The sequence below is a fragment of the Merops nubicus genome, unplaced genomic scaffold, assembly GCF_000691845.1.
Source record: "Merops nubicus isolate BGI_N331 unplaced genomic scaffold, ASM69184v1 scaffold8438, whole genome shotgun sequence".
NCBI lineage: Eukaryota > Metazoa > Chordata > Aves > Coraciiformes > Meropidae > Merops > Merops nubicus.
The window spans coordinates 148,656-169,513 of NW_008625109.1; the positions used below are offsets into that span (position 1 = coordinate 148,656).

At 39.7% G+C, this 20,858-nt stretch overlaps 1 protein-coding gene across 1 annotated transcript in view; it reads right to left on the reverse strand.

Annotated features, from left to right (window-relative positions):
• Nucleotides 1-20,858, reverse strand: part of GALNT9 (polypeptide N-acetylgalactosaminyltransferase 9) — a gene marked incomplete at its 5' end in the record, with an annotated part of 117,845 nt that overhangs the window by 9,750 nt on the left and 87,237 nt on the right. The window contains 2 exons of the mRNA XM_008945567.1: nt 721-858; nt 4,135-4,320. Coding sequence (XP_008943815.1) covers nt 721-858; nt 4,135-4,320 — 324 coding nt within the window. The remainder of the gene's footprint in view (nt 1-720; nt 859-4,134; nt 4,321-20,858) is intronic.

The window sequence follows — 20,858 nt, forward strand, 5'->3', positions numbered from 1 at the left end:
CACTTTTGGATCTAGCATTTTATTAGGGTTAAGTAACCTATCTGTTCAGATATCTCCAAGTGGGTGTTCCAAGGTCTTACCAAATATTGTGCACAAGTGAAAATGAGCATACAGAATCTGAGCACAAAGCACAAAATTGTTTTCCCTCTAATGACATTTTCATGATGAGATGAAGACTTATCAAATGATAGCCTCACCTCGTAACCTGAACAAGGATAGGTTGCTTTTTATCCTGAACAAGGAGGACTGCAAAAATGAATTAATAAAGTGAACATAATCCTTTGGATAGTTTGGCAAAACCCAAAAAAAGGGGTGGTTCTTTACCTAAAAAAGGTTCAGCACACTCAACTGTTCTCATTAAGTGCAATTACTAATTTAGCTCTCTTGCCTGCTGATGTTTTCTTGGTGATGTCTGTGGCATTCTATTTGGGAAAATGATTACCTTGAATTTATGTTCTCAGAGCTGCTCTATTTTAAAATTAAAGCCAAGGAGGTTGCATATCATCGTTAGTGAGAATGACTTCATCTGCTGTACTCCAATGAGAAGGACTGTGCTTCTCAAACTCACACTTCTTAGTGTTGATTAAAAGTAGGGAGGACATTTCATTTACTGCTACTACTGGGCTGACTTGAAATTGCTCTGTACATCCTGATACCCACCACTAAGATGAAAGGACTGCTCTAATGCAGCCATGGTGTATTTTCAAAGACATACAGTACCTCTCCATAAGTGACTGTATTATTATACACCCTCATCTCAGGATAGACATTCTCCAAGTACCACTTAAAACTCCGGCACTGCAGTCGCTGTCGTAGAGCTATTCTTTCAGAAACATCTCCAAAGTCAACTCCAGGGTTCTACAAAGCAGAAAAGGAATAAAGAAATTTCACTGCATTGGCTTTACACTTGTTTTCTTTACTGAAAGCATATTGGAGTTCATTTTGTATACCAAGCTGTATTTCTCTCTCTTCTCTTTTGTAAGTAGCAGCTCATCAAACAGCTGCTGTTGAGAGCACACAATAAATATTAATGAAAGTCAGTGGAAAAAGAAGGATAATGAACAAGGAAAAAACAAACATAAATCAAAATAATAAGAATACAATAAGAATGTTGTTACTTACAGCAATTCTAAATGTTTGCAATCAAACCTGAACTCCTTTGCTTTCGGCTTTGTCAGGAATTTAGGCGGTAACTCTGATCTAAGCTGTGGCAGCTTGATCATGGTTTACTCTAGTAACAGCCTTGGGTATTCACTAATGTAAATGGGGTCAGAACAGACCTGTTACAGCTTCAAAGCAGAGCTGCTCAAAAAGTCATTAAGCTCCATTAAACATTTGCATAGACCAACATTCAGTTTTTACTGTAACTGGAGCTCATTTGCAGATTTGAGCCATAAAACACAGTTAAACTCAAAACCTTCTTTATAATTCTACTTCAGAATTTGATTCATATTTGAACAGAAATCCCATGAAGAACACAGGCTGGAAGAGCCAAATCAATATGATGAAACCCAGCCATTTGAAAAAAAGCCAGGTCCTGAGTTGTGTCTGTTGATTTAAACTATTATAAATCCAAACAGTTCTACATGAAGACAGTAAGAGTTACCCTACCTAAAAATCTTTTTCCAGCACTGTATGAATGGACTGAAACCAGGGAGTTTTGCATGGATCTGTCTTAAGCACCCTGTACATTTCCTCCAGAAATATTTCTGAACCTTTTACAAATTACGTCTAATGCAGAGTTACAAGACAGCAGCAAATCTTAGCTCAGAGTTTATTGGAATCCCCAACAGACGCCTTGTTTTCAGGAGAGAATACAAGTGTAATACTGAACAGGTTTTTCTGTTTGCCACATAAAGAATTTGTTGTGCTCACTGCTGCTTGCTGATGCATACTTTGTCATGAGCTCTCTATGCAGCATCCATTCAAATGAATGTTAATTTACGTACTACTTCGGGCTACATGGAAGGAAAGCAATTCTCAGAGGCACTCAGTACAATAAATCATTCAATATAAGATTCCTTTATCAATAAAATTGTCAAGGAATAGATCATAAGCATGGGCATACAAAGTATTGGGTTTAACTAAAATAAAGTGATGCTGACCTGCTCCTGAAGGTTATAGGAATATGATTTTGCAGATGTGCTACTCAAGATACACATCGTGCATAAATCCTCAGTAACATGGCAGGGAGCTGTGAGGAAGATGGTGAGAGTTATGAAAGGGTTAATTTGAGTGGGTTTTGGTATGGGAGAAAACACGTATTTCATTTGCCTCCTTCCTGCCCTATTCTAAAGTGTGATGGTACAAGAATGAGGTGTCCACAGAATTTAGAACATGGACATATCCTTTTCAGCCAGGCAGTAAGGTCTCTAGTTCTCCTGCAGAAGGTTTTTCTTATGGCTTGTAAGAGCACAGTACTTCCTAGTCATCCAGACTGAGTACTACAGTGGAATAACTCTGTAAATGCCAACACCAGCTTCCTTTCCTGGGAGCTAATAGGGTTATTTTTATGATGCACATTTTATAAATCAATTTATTTTATGGAAAGGAATTTTTATTGTTTAGTACTTCTGCCAATTTTATGTCTTTTAATGCAGATGTGTCTGGAGTTTTTTAAAGCATTGCTGTATAGCTCAGTGCAGAAAACTACATCACTAAGTAATCTCAGAGAGATTAGAGGAAATCATGTTTTTGTGTAAATGCTTATTTAAATATCTTGTCTTTTCTCAGAATTCATTTGGAGATGGCATCAAGTAAATAAATTTACTGAGGTTGCTTTTTCATCTCCTATTTGGAACTGAACATCTTATCAAGCAGATGCAGACAGGACCAAAATGCCCCTGAAAACTTAGATGGACAGTGCTTTGATTGCCTCCTACTAGCACAGAAATCTTGCATGGGAAAGAACTTCTGCAGTATTGCCTTTTCTTAAGGCAAAATAATTCTCTGCAGTTACCTCTCATGCCAAAAAGAGCAGTCACAAAACCACATCTTCCTAGAGACCTTGCACAGCTCAATACTGAACAGCCGAAAGTGAAACTCAGACACCTGCAATCATCTGACATATTCAGACATCACATGGAGAAGAATGAAACATTGCTCCTTTAGGTATATACATTTTCAAAATTACAACAGGAATGAACAGAAGTAGGTCCTGATACGTTACCTAGGTACCAAGGTACAAGCAGGTATTTAGGACACAGACTAAACCAAATGAAGTCTTTGACAAGACTCCCGTGACTTTGAAGGACTCTAGGTCATAACTGACTATTCACAAAGACTCTGCTGGGTTGGCATATTTTCCTGTTCTGATGGGAACACAGTCAGCTCTGTACATACCCCTCATATCCGAACCATCATTACATACGGATCTGAGTGTGCTTCCCCTGAGCTGCTCTCCCCGTGCCCCTCCACAAGAATAATTTGGATGCAAATACCACTAAAGAATATGACAGCAGTGAGCTTTCACCTGACTGGGATGTAACATACATCTCTTCTCTCCAAGAACTATGCTCAGTGGAGATGTAGCATGTGATATACTTACTGAATAAAGTGATAAACTGAACCTCCAGCTTATCTAATATTTATATTACATGGATTCCTAGAGGCCCTCACATGCCATCCACAATTTGTATGTACAGTAAGAAACAGGATGTGTCCACATTGCAAATCCCAGCCTGTAGACAATGAAGCTAGTTAATGCATGATTCTTTTATGGCATACTTTGTTTTTTATGCTGGTGAGGTCTACTGAGTCTCATGACGAATGATGATACTTATTTATGGACATTTCTGTAGTCCTCACCACTGCAGCATATGAACACCTCAAGGTTTAATGGCATCCCAAATTAATGACTACTTCCGAGGAAGCGCATAAATCTGAAACATCGTGCTCTAGTTAAATTATAAATCTGTGTCACCCCTCCTGAGCAGACAACGAAACTTACACCAAGGAAATAAGCTTATATGGCAGAACTCTCTGGATTAAGGATGCACCAGCACGTAAGCACTCGTCCCCCTAAGCTCACCCGCTTTGTACAACTGCAGGAAGGTCCTTCTCCTCAAAAAGCTAACGAGGAACCGCCATCCACGGTTTTGGCTCCGTTCAGGAGAGAGCGTGACCTGCACTTACTGCCATGGGGATGTTCCATGCCATGTACACGTGGGACTTGAAGTCGTCCATCCAGACCTCGGCGGCCCGCAGGGCGTTGCGCTTGGCGTAGTAATCGATGTCGTTGTTGTAGGGCTTCTTCGTGCGCTCGATGTGCGCCACGCGGGAGCAGGGCAGCACCTCCATGCTCCCCCCACACTGCCACACCTGGGAGAGTTGGACAAAAACCCAGCCATGTTATTATTCCTTACTAAGAGATGGGGGTTATCGAATGGTTCAGAAGGATCGCTCAGTTTACCTGTTCCAGGGGTGAAAACCCTCTCTCTGCACAGTGGATGGGTTAGCTACATGAGTCTGGATTTCATAAACACCCACCTTGTTCCCCATAACGTCACTGTTCCTGGAACCACCAAGCAGAAGACAAAGTATAATATGGTAACCTCTGTCATAGAGACAAACTTAACTTAGTGCTTGTACTAACACTTCGGCTCTCCAAATCAAACACCACCCTTTTAAGAGTTCAAATGTGACTGCCAGAAAAATCTGATGCGTGTTTAGTGTACATAAGCATCTCAGATGACCTGTTCCACACCAGAGCCTTTTATGTGGGGATTTGAACATTACCTTTAGGACAAAGAAGGCAACAAATTACCCACATACACAATATGGAGGGTCAGGGAAGCAGCACAGAAACACAGTTATTTTCTCATTATGGAAACTTAGATTTTGACTGTGAGTCAATCAATTATTTTTTTCTTATTCTAGCCCCTGCAGTCTTCACTGGTTTTCAGCACAGCAATTCTCCCTTCACAAACATGCTTTGCCTTACCTCTGTCAGGAAGAAACCAGCACTGACTGACTTATCTGGTCAGTACAGGATGTGCCATGGAAATTTTACCCAAGAATAAGGACATGAGTCTTAGCATAGGATGTCTGGGTGAACCTGGCCACTAACTAAAATGTGTGCTTATTTAGCAGCAGGGGATACTGCCACCCTTGGCAGTGGATGTGAGCACAGCAAAGGTGATTTCCACTCAGTGCTCCTACAACCCCCCATTATCTACCAGCCACCAAGAAGAGGAGACACCTCTGCTGCAACTCTTCTTTATACCTTTACTTGCAGCCCAGTCAGGTAAAGGCAATAAATGACCACTTATCTCTCTACCTCTGAGTAGATGAAGATGGATAAAAGGGGCTGAGTGGAGCCTGGATCACCCAGCCTTCCCACCACCACCCATACTGTGCAGTGTTTTCCTCTTGATTTTTACTGGCTGAACTCTGTGGTGGGAAAAAGAAGAGGACTTGTCTCTGAATTGGTGAGGTTTGGAGTGATGCAGGGGGAGTGAAGCTTGTGTGTTTCAGTTCCCTCAGGTCTAAACCTAGTCCTATAGTCTAGCTGAAGTAATTAAAAGATATTAAAATACAAGCAACAAACCATTGCTTTCCAAGGTTGCCTTTTACTGAACATAAGAGCTTGTGTCTAGACAAGATGCATTTGAAAATAATATTGGGGCAGTTCTCCATCTAACCTGCAACAGACAAAGATAAATTGCTTGGGAAGTGGCAAAAAAAAATCTCTTCCAGTTTGGCTTTTTTTAATACTTTTGTTAGGCAATACTTATTTGCTGCTTTCCCAACCATTCTGTAGTAAATCACTGGCCACTGGAATTTACATCTGATAAATGAAATATACTGAAAACACACTGCTCATAAATTTGGACTGACATATCCTGAGTATATCCAGTGCAAAGGGGAAGTACTAAAAAAAAGGGGGGGGAATTAATAGATTTTCGTGATCGGAAGGATAAATGAACAGTGCACTTTAGTATACTGCTATTTGCCAAACCCATCCTAGGAGTCAGCTATTTAATGCACAGCACATTTTTCTTTCTCTTGATATGGCTAATGACCTTGTAATTTTTATTTATATATTTTGGTAGCAAGGGCAAATACATTATCTGAGTGACAGATTTATTTCCTTCCACTGCCAGTGCTCATGCAAACCTGAAAAGGTACAAACTGCAACATTAAAGGAAACAGTTTAGTTCATCTGTAAATTCAACACAAACAGTTACTTATCAGGGATAAATTCTCCCCAGATGAAATCCACAGGGAGCTCAGACACCTGACTTTGAAGAAAACAACAACAAAAAAGAAAAGCAGCAGCAGCCTCAGGCCAGATAATGCAAGCCTGCCAGCCAGGATCTTCCGTGCTCAGCAGCCAGTGAAACTTGCACTGGGATGCGACCACCCATCTGCAGTCACCCAGATTGCTTTACATCTACATTCAGTCCCTTCATCCCCCTACCCCCAGCCCCATTTTGCTCCTTAAAGAGCCAAAAATCTACTGAAGAGAGGGAAGGAATAAACAGCCAGGCAATATTGCAGGAAATTTTGCTTCCTGTGAAGATGCTCGTTTACTCCAAATGACTTTTTTTTGTTTGGTGGTTTTGTTTTGTTTAGTTTTGTTTTATTTGTTTGTTTTTCTGGGCATACATGACATTTAACACCAGTGGAATATATTTCCCAGGACAAAGGTGGTATTTTCAGTCTCTGAGAACCAGACCTGGATGTACAGCCAGAGGAGGCAGATAGATAGTCCTGTATCACCAGGCATACATCATCACACCACCAGTTCTCCATACCCCAAATACCACATCTGCTCAGCTATGGATTGCTTCCTTTCAGACCGGACAAGGTCTCCTGCTTCACTCCATAAGGATTAACTGCTGTTCCGTGGAGCACAGACATGACTCTGTACCACCACGGCCTTTCAGTGCACTGCTGAGTGCAGAGTGAAGCTCTTGTCCTCTCCCTTTCCACCCAACGATTGCTTAAACTTACACAAAGTGGAAGAGCTTCAGCACAACAAAATATGTGCACCCAAAACCAGACACGATCCCAGTAGTTAAGGGCAGTCATGTGAGACTTAGATAAAGACTCAAGACCTGTGTCTGAATCAAGAGGATAGGGAGGTTTAGCAGCACCTTCTACTCTAACTACAAGAAGTCTCTGAAATACAATGAAAGATGAAAGAATGAGGAAAGTTTTACTGAAACAGATAAGAGAGAGGTCAATGGCTGCCCCTGAAACTGGTTGATTCTCCTCTTTTTGTCCTGAAAACTGTATTTAGAGACCCATTTTAACAGAAGCAAACAACTCATTTCTTTCCACATCTAACTATGAAATTATGCCAGAAAAATAATTCCATACATCCATATAGTATTTATCAAGCCAAGTTCTTAAACTGCCTTACTATGGGAAGCAAACTATTTCTACCAGTGAGCATAAAATGACGTTCAAATCTCTTTAAATTTACATGTTTTAGACAATCAGAGGAAACTAACTTCCATATCCGTGCTTCATCTTCTGGGATAACAACAAATCTCCAATACAAATTATTCCTCTCACACTGTGTTGCCAACATTAAATGTGCTTTTCAAGTTTCATTTACTGAGAATGTGGAAGTGGAACAGTCTCTCTGAGCTGCTGCCTACAAGGGTGCACATCAGCGAGAAGCACACTCAGTCGTCTTCTCCCAATGGAGAGGCAAAAACTTGAGACAACTTTTTGACATCATAGCATGTACTCATCAAAACAATGTTGTGGGGCAGCCCAGGCTCCACTGAAGGTAAGGTAGATACAGGCACAGAAGATGCCCTGGGCTGGGCACAGAGGCAGCTCCAGCTGAGAAGGAGCAGCAGCAGAGAAGCAAACAAGGTTCTGCTTTGTGTGCTCCTCAACTCAGTGCAGCTGCTACAGCCCAGGGACTTGGCTTTACCTCCACGAGCATCACACCGTTCAGCGTTTGAAGACATGATCAAGTAATTCCAAGAGACACTCAATTTATTTGCTAATTGTAGTTAATTTCTAATTTCAGTATTGCTCTTTAGGCTGCTATAAACAAAATTGATAGCAATATAAATGTTACCATAGCCGTGTTACCTTAGCATTTTTACTGCTAATTATTGCAATCAACTTTTCTATAAACAGACATATTAAATATTAAGAAGAACAAGTACCCACATCAGGGGTAAATTACAAACTGAATGATAATGTTTGTAGTTTGCACTGCAATGACTTACTGCCACTAATTATTAGCTCTTCCTATATGCCTGAGTGATGGCTGTCCTGCAGAAAAGGGTTTGCCATTTTTTATACAGTAGTCAATCAGAGTTCATGTTCTATGCATCAAAGAGAAACTGAGATGAGACAGTGTCTTGTCTACCATGACCTAACTGTACATCACCAGCGTTCTCTGAATGCAGGTCGAGTACCATGATTTAGAAAGGTAATAAATTGCTGTGCTTTAACTCTTACCAAACAAGAATTTTTCTGAGGAAATATATTTTCCCACAAAACCTGTTGCTGAAGGTATTTAAATAGGATTTAAAGAAAAAGAACATTTTCCTATAAAAGATCCAAAACAGGTGTTAAAACAATTGTCTTTTTTGGGGGATGAAATAATGAAATACTGTTTCAAAAAGAAAAAAAATAACACTTCTGCCCAAAATCCAGGTGTTTTGGAAATGAGGAAAGGAGATAAAGCAAAGTGAAGTGTAATACGACATCAAAGCAATCGGTCCTTTTCTTCTCTTAAAAAAAAAAATAGTAATTAAAACAATATTCATTTAAAATATAAAAAAAGTCAAACAACAATCCTGGTCACTGTTGCTGCAGGATATAGAGCTGGCTGGACTGCTGGGCTAAGCAATTCCTAAGTCATGGCAATATATATAGAGAGAACATTGCTGACACAGGCTCCAGCTCTGCAGGTGAGACCTAATCCCAATAGTGTCATACCCTGCTGAGTGAATGTCAGAGCTCAGACACGTCATGGGACTTAATACACAGGGCAGCTGCAGCTCCCAAGGTGTTCACACTGGTCACAGGGAGGACTCTTCACTCCCCAGGGACTCAGTGCTCTGTAATTTGTAAAACACCCCACGTTTCCTTCAGCCATTCTGTTTTTTGGGAATACACATGGACTGACTAATGAGTGAAATGATTCTTGCCAAAAATGGCAAAAAAATGCTCGTATTTTGTAGCCATTCTTATGCCTGCTTTTGGGAGTGTCAGCAGAGGGAGGTGCCTGCAGTCTGCAGGAAACTAATACTGGAGATCATTCATCATTTCAGTCAAAAAATCCAAACAGCTTCACAAATTAATGTATGACATTATTTTGTACACTAAGCTGATTGCACAGGGTTATTTAATTTGGTACAAATGATCTCAACTAAAGCCAAATCAGTAGGTAAAAATAAAAATAGCATCAGTAGGAAGGCATAGCTAAGAAGACTGTTAACTTTCTTAACTTAGAAAGCCTAGACTGGAAAGAAACATCATGATCTTTTAAGAACTTTGTATCCTGCTGGGAATTTGGCAGCTTAAACATCTCAGTGCTCAGCGAGAGAGAAAAAGTTTCTGACTCTGCTTTGCAACTATCTTTTCCATCAAATACACCTTGGATTCAAGCAGCTGGAGAGATGAGACACCCAAGAACATGTAATAGTAGAAAGGAAACTTTAGCATATGGGGCATTTGCTTCCAAATAATTGCCCTTTGCTAACAATTTCACATGGACATTCTTGTTTTGTCCATTGGTCTAAACACTGGAAGTTTACAGATGCCAAACCAACTCCAACATAGAGCTAGCTGCATTTGCAACACATTGGTATCCACTTCTTTCCAAACTGAATGAGTAAACATCAGCTTGATTTTCCAAGAGATCTGGGATTAATCCTGCTCTTTAATAATATAGAAAATCAAGCACTCGAAATTTGCAATAGTCTGAGACTTCAAGCCCATTTCTCAGCCAGCTCTCTGGGGGTGGTGCCAGAAGGGACTGTTCCTGTACAACACACAATTGTGTCGTAGCAGGTTTGTGCTTTATCTCTTTCCAAGGACTTGCAGACATTTCAGTAGTCCTTAGACCACTGAAAGGAATCATCACTGCCTACATCTTCCAGCAGTAAGAAAATTGAAAGAATTGGCTTCAAAACATGCATGTGGCAGCAGGGTCCCCTAATTTCCAATGTGCCCAGCAGAGTATGTCACCTGACATTTCTGCAGTGGCTTCTGCCAGAGGCAGCACTTCAGAGGCGGATGTTCAGCACATCCTGAAACGAAACCCTTATGCTAGAATTGGACTCTGATGTTTTATAAAACAGTTCTGAACTCCACCTGAACAGCACTTCATAGAAGGAGCCTTTCAGATTTCAGACTTTCTTTTCTATGTGAAGGCAACATAAGAGATGGAGGAGTTTTTAAAGCAGCTCAGATATCCTTGTTTCATGCTATCCCCGCGTGGGAATTTTTAAGAGACAGGGATCTCAGGCTTTCCTTCAATTTTGAAAGTAAAGCCTACTGAAGACAGATGTCTTCTAGACTACCCATACACACCTACAGCAGGACTGGAAAAGATTTTCTTATCATGAAAGAATTTCCACACATTTCAGAATTTTTGCTGACCTAAATTGTCAAGAACAATACCAATCTTACATGTTTTCACTAGTTGAAACTCAGGCTCCTTGTCACTTCCATCTTAATCCCCACAAAAAACCTACCACCAAAATGTTTGTCTTAAATGGAATCACTGATGATTTTCAGACCTGTTTGGTGTTAAAAGCTTTTTTAATATAAGAATATTTTTAGAAAGTATTGGTTCTTAGAAATGTTGTCAAACAGAGTCTTCTCCACAAATGTATTTTTTTGGTTTAATTTACCATCTGGAAAAGCCTCCAAAACATGCCCATCAAACTTGAAGGAGGCCAGTGGGCTCACAGCTCTTCTCAGAGTGCATGTGACCCGGATATGAAAATCACTATGACAGACCATCCAAATGATGGGATCTGTCAATGATTACATATTCTGGTTCCTCAAGATGACAAAAAGCCCAAGAACTTTCTGACAAAAATTGCAGTACCTGAACGGCAGGAGGAGAAACAACCCAGATAATAAATTCACAACAGCAGCCAACACTTGGCTATTCTCAACTCTTTTAACACCACCTTGTAAAATGAAGTCTATGTGTACAGCAAAGTTACAGGAAAATTCCTGCTCCGATGAAGTCAAACAGAAAGATACCTCTTAACATTAAAACCCTGTGTAGGAAAATGGTGTGTAGGAAAATGGTGGCCTCTCTTCCAGTCAGCCACAGACCAACAAGATTTAAATGAGAATGGATTCTTCAAAATAAATTTGAAACATGACAATGAGATCCTTTCCCATCTGAAACACAGGAGCCCTCTAGTTATCCTCTAGTCCATAATAGATGTGGCAACTGTTCCAGTGCCCACTCGGGAAACAAAAAATTAGCAGAAATATAGAACATTCATGGTTCTTGCATTCTAATACTGACTGAAAAAATGGGTTTTCAAAGTAATTTATAGCCTGACATTTTCTTTTTTTTTCTTTTATTGATATTTCTTTCATATATTCTGAGTGCTGACTAGAGAGTTTTCAGATGTGCTAGATGAAGTGCTCTCTTTGTTTATAACTTCACATAGGAAGCTGTTAAACACTAGGGAGCTGTCCTAATCAAACACGTCAGATGGAAAAATTAAACACGTGGCCTTGATTTGTTCATCAACTACATTTTTATCATCATCTTTAAAAGCAGCCATAATTAGGGTTTATAAATAGTCCCAACCCTCAAAATAGCCTGTGCTATTTAATTGTGCACTTATGGAGCAAAAAATCTTCCACACCGGGACAAAAGAGCTTACAAAAGAAAGACTTTTAGCTGCCAAAAATGAATTGAAAAAAGGAAGAAATTACATCTCAACATCCACAGACTGTATGTTTTGTCAAAGATATCAGGATAAACTTCTGAGCAATGCTTTTAAATGACAGGACCCAAAAGGATCCTTGCCTGACTGATCATGACATTGCCTCTATTACAAGCCTTGCCTTTTTGGTTTCAACTCCTGCCAAGAGCAGTTTACAGATAATCTGCTAATAGCAGATATACAAAGAGCATGACAAAATCTCACATAAAAGCTAATTCTGTCAGTAGGATACTCCTATTAATGTAGGTGTATAAATACCTAACCCCTGCTGCCCTGTATGTCTGGGAACATGCAGTTGTGTTCATGGACTGTTGATTTTCAAGAGATGATTTTCACTTGGGGCTCTCCTTGTGGTTTGGTGGTTGTTTTCTTTTTTTTTTTTTCCCCTGGCTTATGCAGCACGGACTTAATTTGAAGACAGAAGCACAGATATGGAGGATTGAGTAGATGCAGTCATACAGGTCTTTAGTATATGTTTGGTACAAGTATGACCTCTTTATGATTATTATTATCAGTAATATTTCAGTTGTCCCAATGCTGACTACTTCTCTCAGTTTCATAGCAGATCCAAAATGGCACCTTTTCTTTGTAGGAAAGTAAACCAATCCTTTCATAGATACCTGATTAGCCTTTAAAATTTGTTAGGATTGATTGGAGTTTGACCTCTTAGTTTTGTTCCCTTGGGGTTTTCTAATATTTACAGATGAATTGCTTTCAGAGAACAAAGGCAGTGGGACCATAATGTTCTTGCCATGAGACACTCAACTAAGGCACGTTTCTTTAATTTCTCTGGTGGCTCTTCAGTAGCAAATTAGAGGTTGTCCTTCACATATTTCTTAGAGGTTACACAGAACCCCAAGCCAGCTAAGATCGCACTTGTGACAACAGTGAGAAGATAAAACCCTTCTGTTAAACCTCTTACAGAAGAAAATAGATAAGCATGAAGAAATTGAAACATGTTCTAGAGAAACTTGAACTCAGTAACTGCTATCTTGCCGTAAAGATAAACTTTGTGTGTGAAGAACTAAGTCTGATAAATTAATAGACTAGCTGCTATGGAGGGAGAAGATAGGATTTAGAAATATATTAAAAATGTCCTATATACTTTAACCACTAATCTGATCTCCATAAACCCATATTTTACACAATTTTTTACAAAGGACATCACACCTTTGAAAAAAGCATGTCTAGAGAAGAAGTTGAATTTATGTGTGAAGTAGAATTCCCCTCTGCAACGAAAGTTCCAGTCTCCTTGAAATGTCTTGATGATGGGGGTAGAAAATAGCAAAAAAAGACCAGAGCAGAGTGCTGCCATGTAGACAGGAGTCAGAACGAGGCCCAAATGATGGCAAAATGCAGCCAGGTCTGCAGCCAAAGAAATGCTAAGAGAGCTTACTCAGGCTCTGGAGATCTACCACTGGGCTCTGGAGCCTGCTCCTCATTCCCAGTCCTGAGCTCCTAGGATTCACACAGCTGCACACCAGAGCCTGCAGCAGGCACTAACAGGCAGTAACAAAGCAGGTGACCTCACAGGCATGGTGAGGCACAGACAAACGTTGGCACCTTAGGTGAAGATCAGAGCTACCATCAACCTCACTGACATCGTGGCTCAGGGCTGGTGTTAGGGTCTGACAGGAGAGGGAGCATCAAGGAATGGGAACAGGGAGAAAGCCTATCTAAGGGCAAGTTTTTAATTTTCAAAGATGTGCTTTTCTTAGCAAATGAATGAACGTTGGCACCTCAAAACTCTCCAGGAGATGTTAACAGCTTCTGTCACATAAATGACAAGCACAGAAATGAGATTGCTTTGAGGCATACCCTTTAACTTGATAGACTAGAGATACTAGCTCTACTTTCTCTGAATTCTCTTCAAGTCTGAAAGACACTACAGATCTTCTTCTGGTCTAATACCAGACATGTTGGGTTTTGCAATCATTTTTTCTTGTATTAAGTAAATGTAATTTGGTATCTCTAATTTAGTTTGGTGATTGTCCCATGCATATGTTTCTCATAACATATTCTTCTAAGAATGCTTTGAGGAGAATAATTTTCTGCCTTCTTACAAATTTACTCAAATTTTTCCTAAAACAATAGAAATGCTGTCAGTCACTTTTGCTAATCTGTCAGCAAAGACACTGTTTGTACTGTAACTGTTAAAATTCATCAAGTTTGCCTTGGAAAAATACAATCCACATGGGACACATGAAACAGTATTAAAGACAAGCTTGTCATCCCTGTTCCTCACTTCTCATTCGTGTGACTCCTTTGGGTTGTTTCTTCTGACTCATCCCAAAAGGCAATAGAGAAAATCTCCCTCTAAATTCAAGTCTCAGCAAGGGATCAAGACATATGTACATTAAGCTTACATCCGAAAATCTGCAGCTGAGCTCCTGCAACATTTGAATTCTTAGGAAAATACCTGTTCTGCCAGACTCTGAGCTTTACTAACCTGCACCAAACTACCAAATAATTCTGTCTAGTCAATTCAGAAGCTTCTGAAATGCAAGAACCAGTATACTAGCTGCAATAGCCCAGTGCTCACCTGGACACTACTTAAAAGAGGATGAAGGCTACATCAGCTGAGCATAGCAGCAGTCCAAATCAGGTTGAAGTGCTCTGTCAGTGCCAGGAGGAGATTAGCAAGAAGAAGGTCACAGCAGAGACGCCTTGCTTGACATGTACAGGCGTTCACATGACACTTCCATAGAAGTCTCCTGAAGAGTACAGAACCAGCTCACAGAGAACACAACTGGGACACTTTCTATAAAACATCACTTATAAAATTACTGGATTGATCACACTTGTCATTGCTGTCTTAATTGCCACTAATGTATGTCAAGATCAGTATAATTCTTCAATCATTCAGCTACTCAGTCACTTCCTGAACAAACTGAGAGGCATTCAATCTATAAACATGCCAATACTTGTAGTAGGGCTTTCTAAACTTTTGACTTCCTATTAGAAAGTCTTACCTAGGAATAGTAATTAGCACCTAGTCATGATATTCCTTTGGACCATGAGTAGTTTCATTCCACTGAGGTTTACAAAGTTCTGTATTAACAGAAATCAGTCCTTCAGGTAACGTGGCAGGGTATGGTGCTTTTGATGTGAGGCCAATTCCACCCTTGCCCTAGCCAGGACTGTCACCTGCACACACTGCTCATAAAGCCACAGCTCCTTCAGAAATCAACTTTTCTTCAAGAAACTCATCTCCTCGGTGGGAAGAAATATGGTAAGTACAGAGAACCAGATTTGGTTAAATCCCATCACATAAACTAGTTTAAACACACATCTGAGATAAAGCTAAAGCCAAAGATTGTCACATTTAACATTTGTATGCATCTAGTTTATGTTCATGTTTGGGCTTTGTATCTGTGGTCAACTCAAGCTGACTTGGTCTATGAGCTTTTGAGAGGAAGAGTTGCTTTATGTTTCAAACCCCTTCCCATTTTAATTTGGTATCTCAGGTGAACAGGGATTATTTCCTCTGACCAAATTAAAGCAAACATCAGACCTCCAATCCAGAAGCAAAATTAAAAGCCCTTGCCTAAGCCAGGTCCTAGAATTAAAACACTCACTCTTGAAACCCCTGTGGTTGATCTATTCATAACACCAAATTTCAAATTTAAACTTTTTGAACTCGGAGAGAAAACAAGAGGAAAAAAATTATACAGCAAGTTTGGAGTCATATCCATCAGTCTATATGGCAGCTGAAACACAGAATGGCTGAAACTGGAGGGGACCTCTGGAGGGCATCTGGCCCAGCCTCTCCTGATCGAGCAGGGCCACCTAGAGCCAGTTTCCCAGGACTGTGTTCCAGCAGCATTTGAATATCTCCAACAATGTAGATTTCACAAGACCTCTGGGCAATCTCTCAGCATCGTCTGATTTCAATAAACTTTCTTCAAAATGGCAAATGAAATGGTTTTCACAGTATTTAGAGTGCCTAAATTGCTCAAAAAAGAGCAGACAGCAAGTATGTAACTGAAAGGCACCATTTCTAGCAGGCAGGCAAATTAGCATAAAACTAGGCAGAGTACCTAACAGCATCTCTCTTCAATTGTTACCTAAGTGAAAGGCAAAAGTTGGTTGAATTTTCTCTTTTTTTTTTCCCCAAACTGAGTTCTCAGCTTTCTTGTGTAACACCATTAGTTCACACTTTCAGTCTTTTGCTAAAGTAGTAATACTTACTGTGTGTTCAACCTTCAGCAAGAAGTCTGAAAGATGATAAAATGCTTCCTGGCATTTAGCTGAGACCACAGGGAAAAAGAATAAAGAGTGGAATTTATTGATGCTTCCATTAGAATAAAGTCATTCTTGAATAAGAAAATATTGAAACAGACTGTCTAATGAAGTGATCACAAAGGGTCTTTTCAAAGGACCCTAAGTGGAGTCATCCTCATTTGTTTTCTCTTTCCACAGCAGCCCCTTAAATGATCTTTGCATATTGTCTGCACTAAATCCTGCAGGGTTGCTATTTCATTTTAAAGAAAAAAGCTTTTAGGCTGCAAGGGATTCATTCAGTGAGAGCTATTAGCTTATTGTGACTCTGCTGCAGAGCCAAGGGATTTACTATATGCTCATTAGATCCTGCTTTGTTCCAAAACAATCTTTTACAATGCAAATTTTAGCATGCTGATCTACTTAGAATAAGGCTTCCAAAAAAAAAAAAAAAAAGCTATTAAAGTAAAAGCTTCTTCTAATGCAGAAACACTACAAACTCAGATTAATGACTAATATTGTAGACCATGAAGACATCTGGTGTCTCAGCTTAAATTCAGCTTTGAACGTGGTTACAAGAAGTCTCAAGGACTCGGTGGTGCAGGTTCAAAGCAGTAGTGTGGATGGGCACAGAGCTCACAGGCTACATTATAAAGCCACCATTAGATGAGGCATATTTGTCTGTTGGATTCCTGGTGGCTGGCATACAAAAAACTTGACATGCTCAAGCATAGGCAGCTGAAGGATCTAAGCAGCAGAGAAGCCTCACCAGCAGAGATGTTTGTTCACGTGCTAAGGAGGCTATGTGAGATGAGAGGCAAGTTCTCCTGCAGTTCAGCCCTGCTCCACAACCATCTCTGGAGCAGTGCTGACAAAGAAAGGAGCAAACGAGGCAAATGTAGCTGGAAAAAATGGCAGAAGGGAGCAGAAACAACTCACTGAGTTCTGATGCTGGATGTTCAGCACTCGAGGAGCTGTGACAGTTTCCATCTCTTGGGAGTGCTCTTTAAATTCACATTTGGCAGCTGTGACCTGCAGAGGTATTGATGATGTGGGGTGCACTCTTGTTTTTCAAAGCATTAATTCTATCTTGTTCCTCCTCTATGACCTTCCCAAGGGAGCAGTTGTACCAACACAGAACGATGAATATTATCATCCAGGAGATATACCTGATAGCTCATTCTTAATAGTTCTATAAATCTCACTAAGTCTTGGTGCTTCAAGTGTAGAGCAGAGATAATACTGCTGTAAGGAATAGTATGAATCCATCTCTCATAAGCACAGAAACCAGCCAGTCTAGTGACACTGTATTAAAGCAGACTCTCTTGTACTCTTGTTAGGAGAACTCAGGCTGGAGGTAGAAGTTACACTGAAAACTGATCTCTGGGAGGATAATTAATAAAATATCAGAGGTCAGCAATAAGAAAAAAGAAATAGTTTGCTAGCAGAAGTACTAACAAATTATTATAGTAATTCCAGACATTCTTTCCCACACACCCATTCTAATTAAGATAAGCCAACTAAACATGCAATTTATATTTAAAAAAACCACAAATCATCACCTGCTTATACTGGAGAAGTTCATCTGGTGGGAATAAGCACCTGCTCACTAAACCAACACATGACTATTGAATTCAGATGGCATCCTCTTTTACACAGCAAGTACCAAAGCCTTCATAAACATAAGATGCAAATGTGTGTGAGCATGGCTTTCACTGGGAATGCTTATTTACTTCAGATGGCAAAGCTGTGATTAAGATTATCCTCCCATGGAAAACAGCAGCAGTGCTGTAGGGAGGTGCTGAAGGAGGGGAGTTGCCCACAAACGACTGGAATAAGCTACCTGAAATGTGTCCCTGAAATCTGAAAAACAGACCTTTGACTACACTGCCCTTTTGGGCAGGCACAGCTGCCCTTGACAGCAACCTGAGTTGCAAGAAGAACACAGGAAAAATGCAAAATAACTCCAGCCAGTCTGTTACAACATGCTTTGACTTCACCTTTCTCACTAAAGGACAGTACACCTCTGAATAAATTTTGGATACCTCAGAGGAAATGCACAAAGGCAGGGGAGAGGAACTTTAAGAGAAGAAAGTGCTGTTATGTCCTAGTCATTCACTCTGCTTAAATGCTTTATTGCTTCTATTAATGGACAGATAATAACATTAATCATAGGCTGTGAAGTGACTGACAAACTACATCATTTTATATGAACAAAGAGCTTAGTACATCACCTAAAGAGCTGGTAAAGGAATGCAATTTGGGTAGAACACAAAAGAAGAAGGCTGTTTGTGATTGTGATGGATAACTCCCCAAAGAATCTCCAAGTCCTAGGACTGCAAAGTAGGTTGTCACGTTTGTAGATTTGTTGCCTCTCTAGGGAAATTCGAAGTGAGGTGTATCAGTAGATACAGCCTTGTACTGGCTCTTTTCATTTCATTTTTTTCAGGACCAGTTACTGTCACTTACAAAGGTTTAGACTAAGGCTTCCTTTAGTTGACAAATTCTTTTGTCTGATGGATTTTTAAAAAGAAAAATATTTTTTGTTCTGTTGTATAATGAAAGCAACAGAAATGTACTGATGTTGACAAACAAAAGAATTTGCTAGGCATGTTTTCATTCTTTGAATTAGATAGGACACATTCCATCTAGCATAAGAATGTAAAAAACATCCATACCCATTTTGCAGTATTTTTCCCAAGAGCTAAAAGTGTCCTCACAATCGAACTCTGTAAATATTAGCTTCAGCTTATTGGGAAGATAGTGTCCTGTATTATTAAAGTGCTGAGCAAATAAGGGATGTTCTTTGTTTGCTAAAGATTTCTAGAAGTTAAATATATTGAGATACAGATATGGTTTCAAGTTGACCCAAAAATGTGCCTGGCATTTCAAGGTGTTTGACAACTCAAAATACAGAAAGAAACTTCAGATCAAGCAAAATATTTTGTTCCAACAACATTTAGAAGCACCCTTTATTTTAGAATGTAATTTAATGAATTCTCCATTCTGAACAAATGAATTGAGATAGAAAACATTTTTGCCCAATCCGTATTCTTTTTTCCAAAAGTTAGGTGAAAAATTACTGTCCCATTACAGACCAAAAGATCATTAGTTGATTACAAAGAAAACACTGACATTTATCCTTTGTCTTTTTATGGCTTTCTTAATTAAGTCGTTCATTATCATTCCTCACTCCCAGGCTGGGAACCTACACACCAAATTTCTGCTGTGAGCAGATTTTTAAAACCCGTTCAATTAGAGACAGCCTTGAAGACAAACCATGTAGGAGAAAGCCCCATGCTCTGAGGTTGTCCATGTTTTCCACCTCGGATTTAACACTTCATGCTAAGCCAAAGAGAAAGGTTATCTACAGCTAATAGAACTTCACCTAAATTCATCTCTTGCTCTGCTTCCCTGTGCCAGACAGCCTCATGATGAACCACGTGGTGACACATCATGCTGGGAATCAGCAGCAGGTCTGTCCTTACCCTTGGAAACAACTATAAGATAGAGCTCAGCAGAAGATAGAAATGTTTTTGTATCATCCTTCCTTGCTCTTATCCAAGGACTTTCATCCTAACACCTGAGAGTGACTTGCAGACACAGTGAGCAGTTAGAACAGTATCCCAGTTTCATAAACTAGGAAATGAAAATGAATGGTTTTCATGCCATCTCTTGATGACTCTATCCTTACAAAAATCCATTGCCTCCATGAGCTTCTTAGCATGGAAAGGATTAGAACTAGGATATGTTAGATGAGGATTTCAGAGAATACTTCAACACCTTGTACAGCGTGGTCATCCCACCTCCTCAGTCCTGCCCTTATTGACCCTTCCCCATCCCAGCCCAGAATTCAGCCCCTCTGTTGCATTCTTGCAACTTGTTAGAAGCTCTGTTGCTAAACCTTGAAAGGGTTTACAGTGCAAATATACACTCACAAATACGGCATCACTTGACTTGCGTCTGACAGAGCAAGCCAGAGCCAGTTATATACAGCACAGTCATGAAATAGAGGTATCAGCATAAAACTAACCTCAAAAGGATGTCAGATGCGACCAGAAAAGTATTGCATGAGAAAAAAAAAAAAATATACAGTTTACTTAATGACTCATGGCATTTTGTATTCCCAGACAGCTGCTATAGTTTTACTCGAAAATATCCACTTCAGGTACAGCTTGATTAAAATAAATAAACGCAACTCCTCTGTTACTGCAGTAATTTTTTATTTCTAGAGAATGGTAGCCATTAAATACTACTTTGCTTCATTAAAGTCTGAATTTCCAGGAACTGAAAGGGACAGTGCCACAGGATTGAGTAATTCTTTCAACATATGGCTGATGTGTTTTATCCCTGCTGGGTCACAAGTGCTCTTCACTTACCGAGCTCCAGGTTTTATCTAACTATTTATTTGTGGAGCCTTTGTTGTAAACATTTTGAGCTGACAAAGAAATAATCAAGAGTCTGTCTTATTTTCTTTTTTGACCTAAATTCTATTCTCTGTTGAAAGACCTTTTCTGATAAAATGAGATGGATGATAAGAAAACAATTACAGGGGCTGCCCTGCTTTGCCTATCATCTATAAGAAAATCTGAAAAAATATAGCTCTACATCATTTTTATGAAGACACTTCACTGGACTTTCAGTTCATTTAATTTTGCCCTGGAGCATCTTTGCTGTGAGTAATATGGAATACAATCCACTTGTCTGTCCTGTTGCCTCTAAATAATCTCTTTC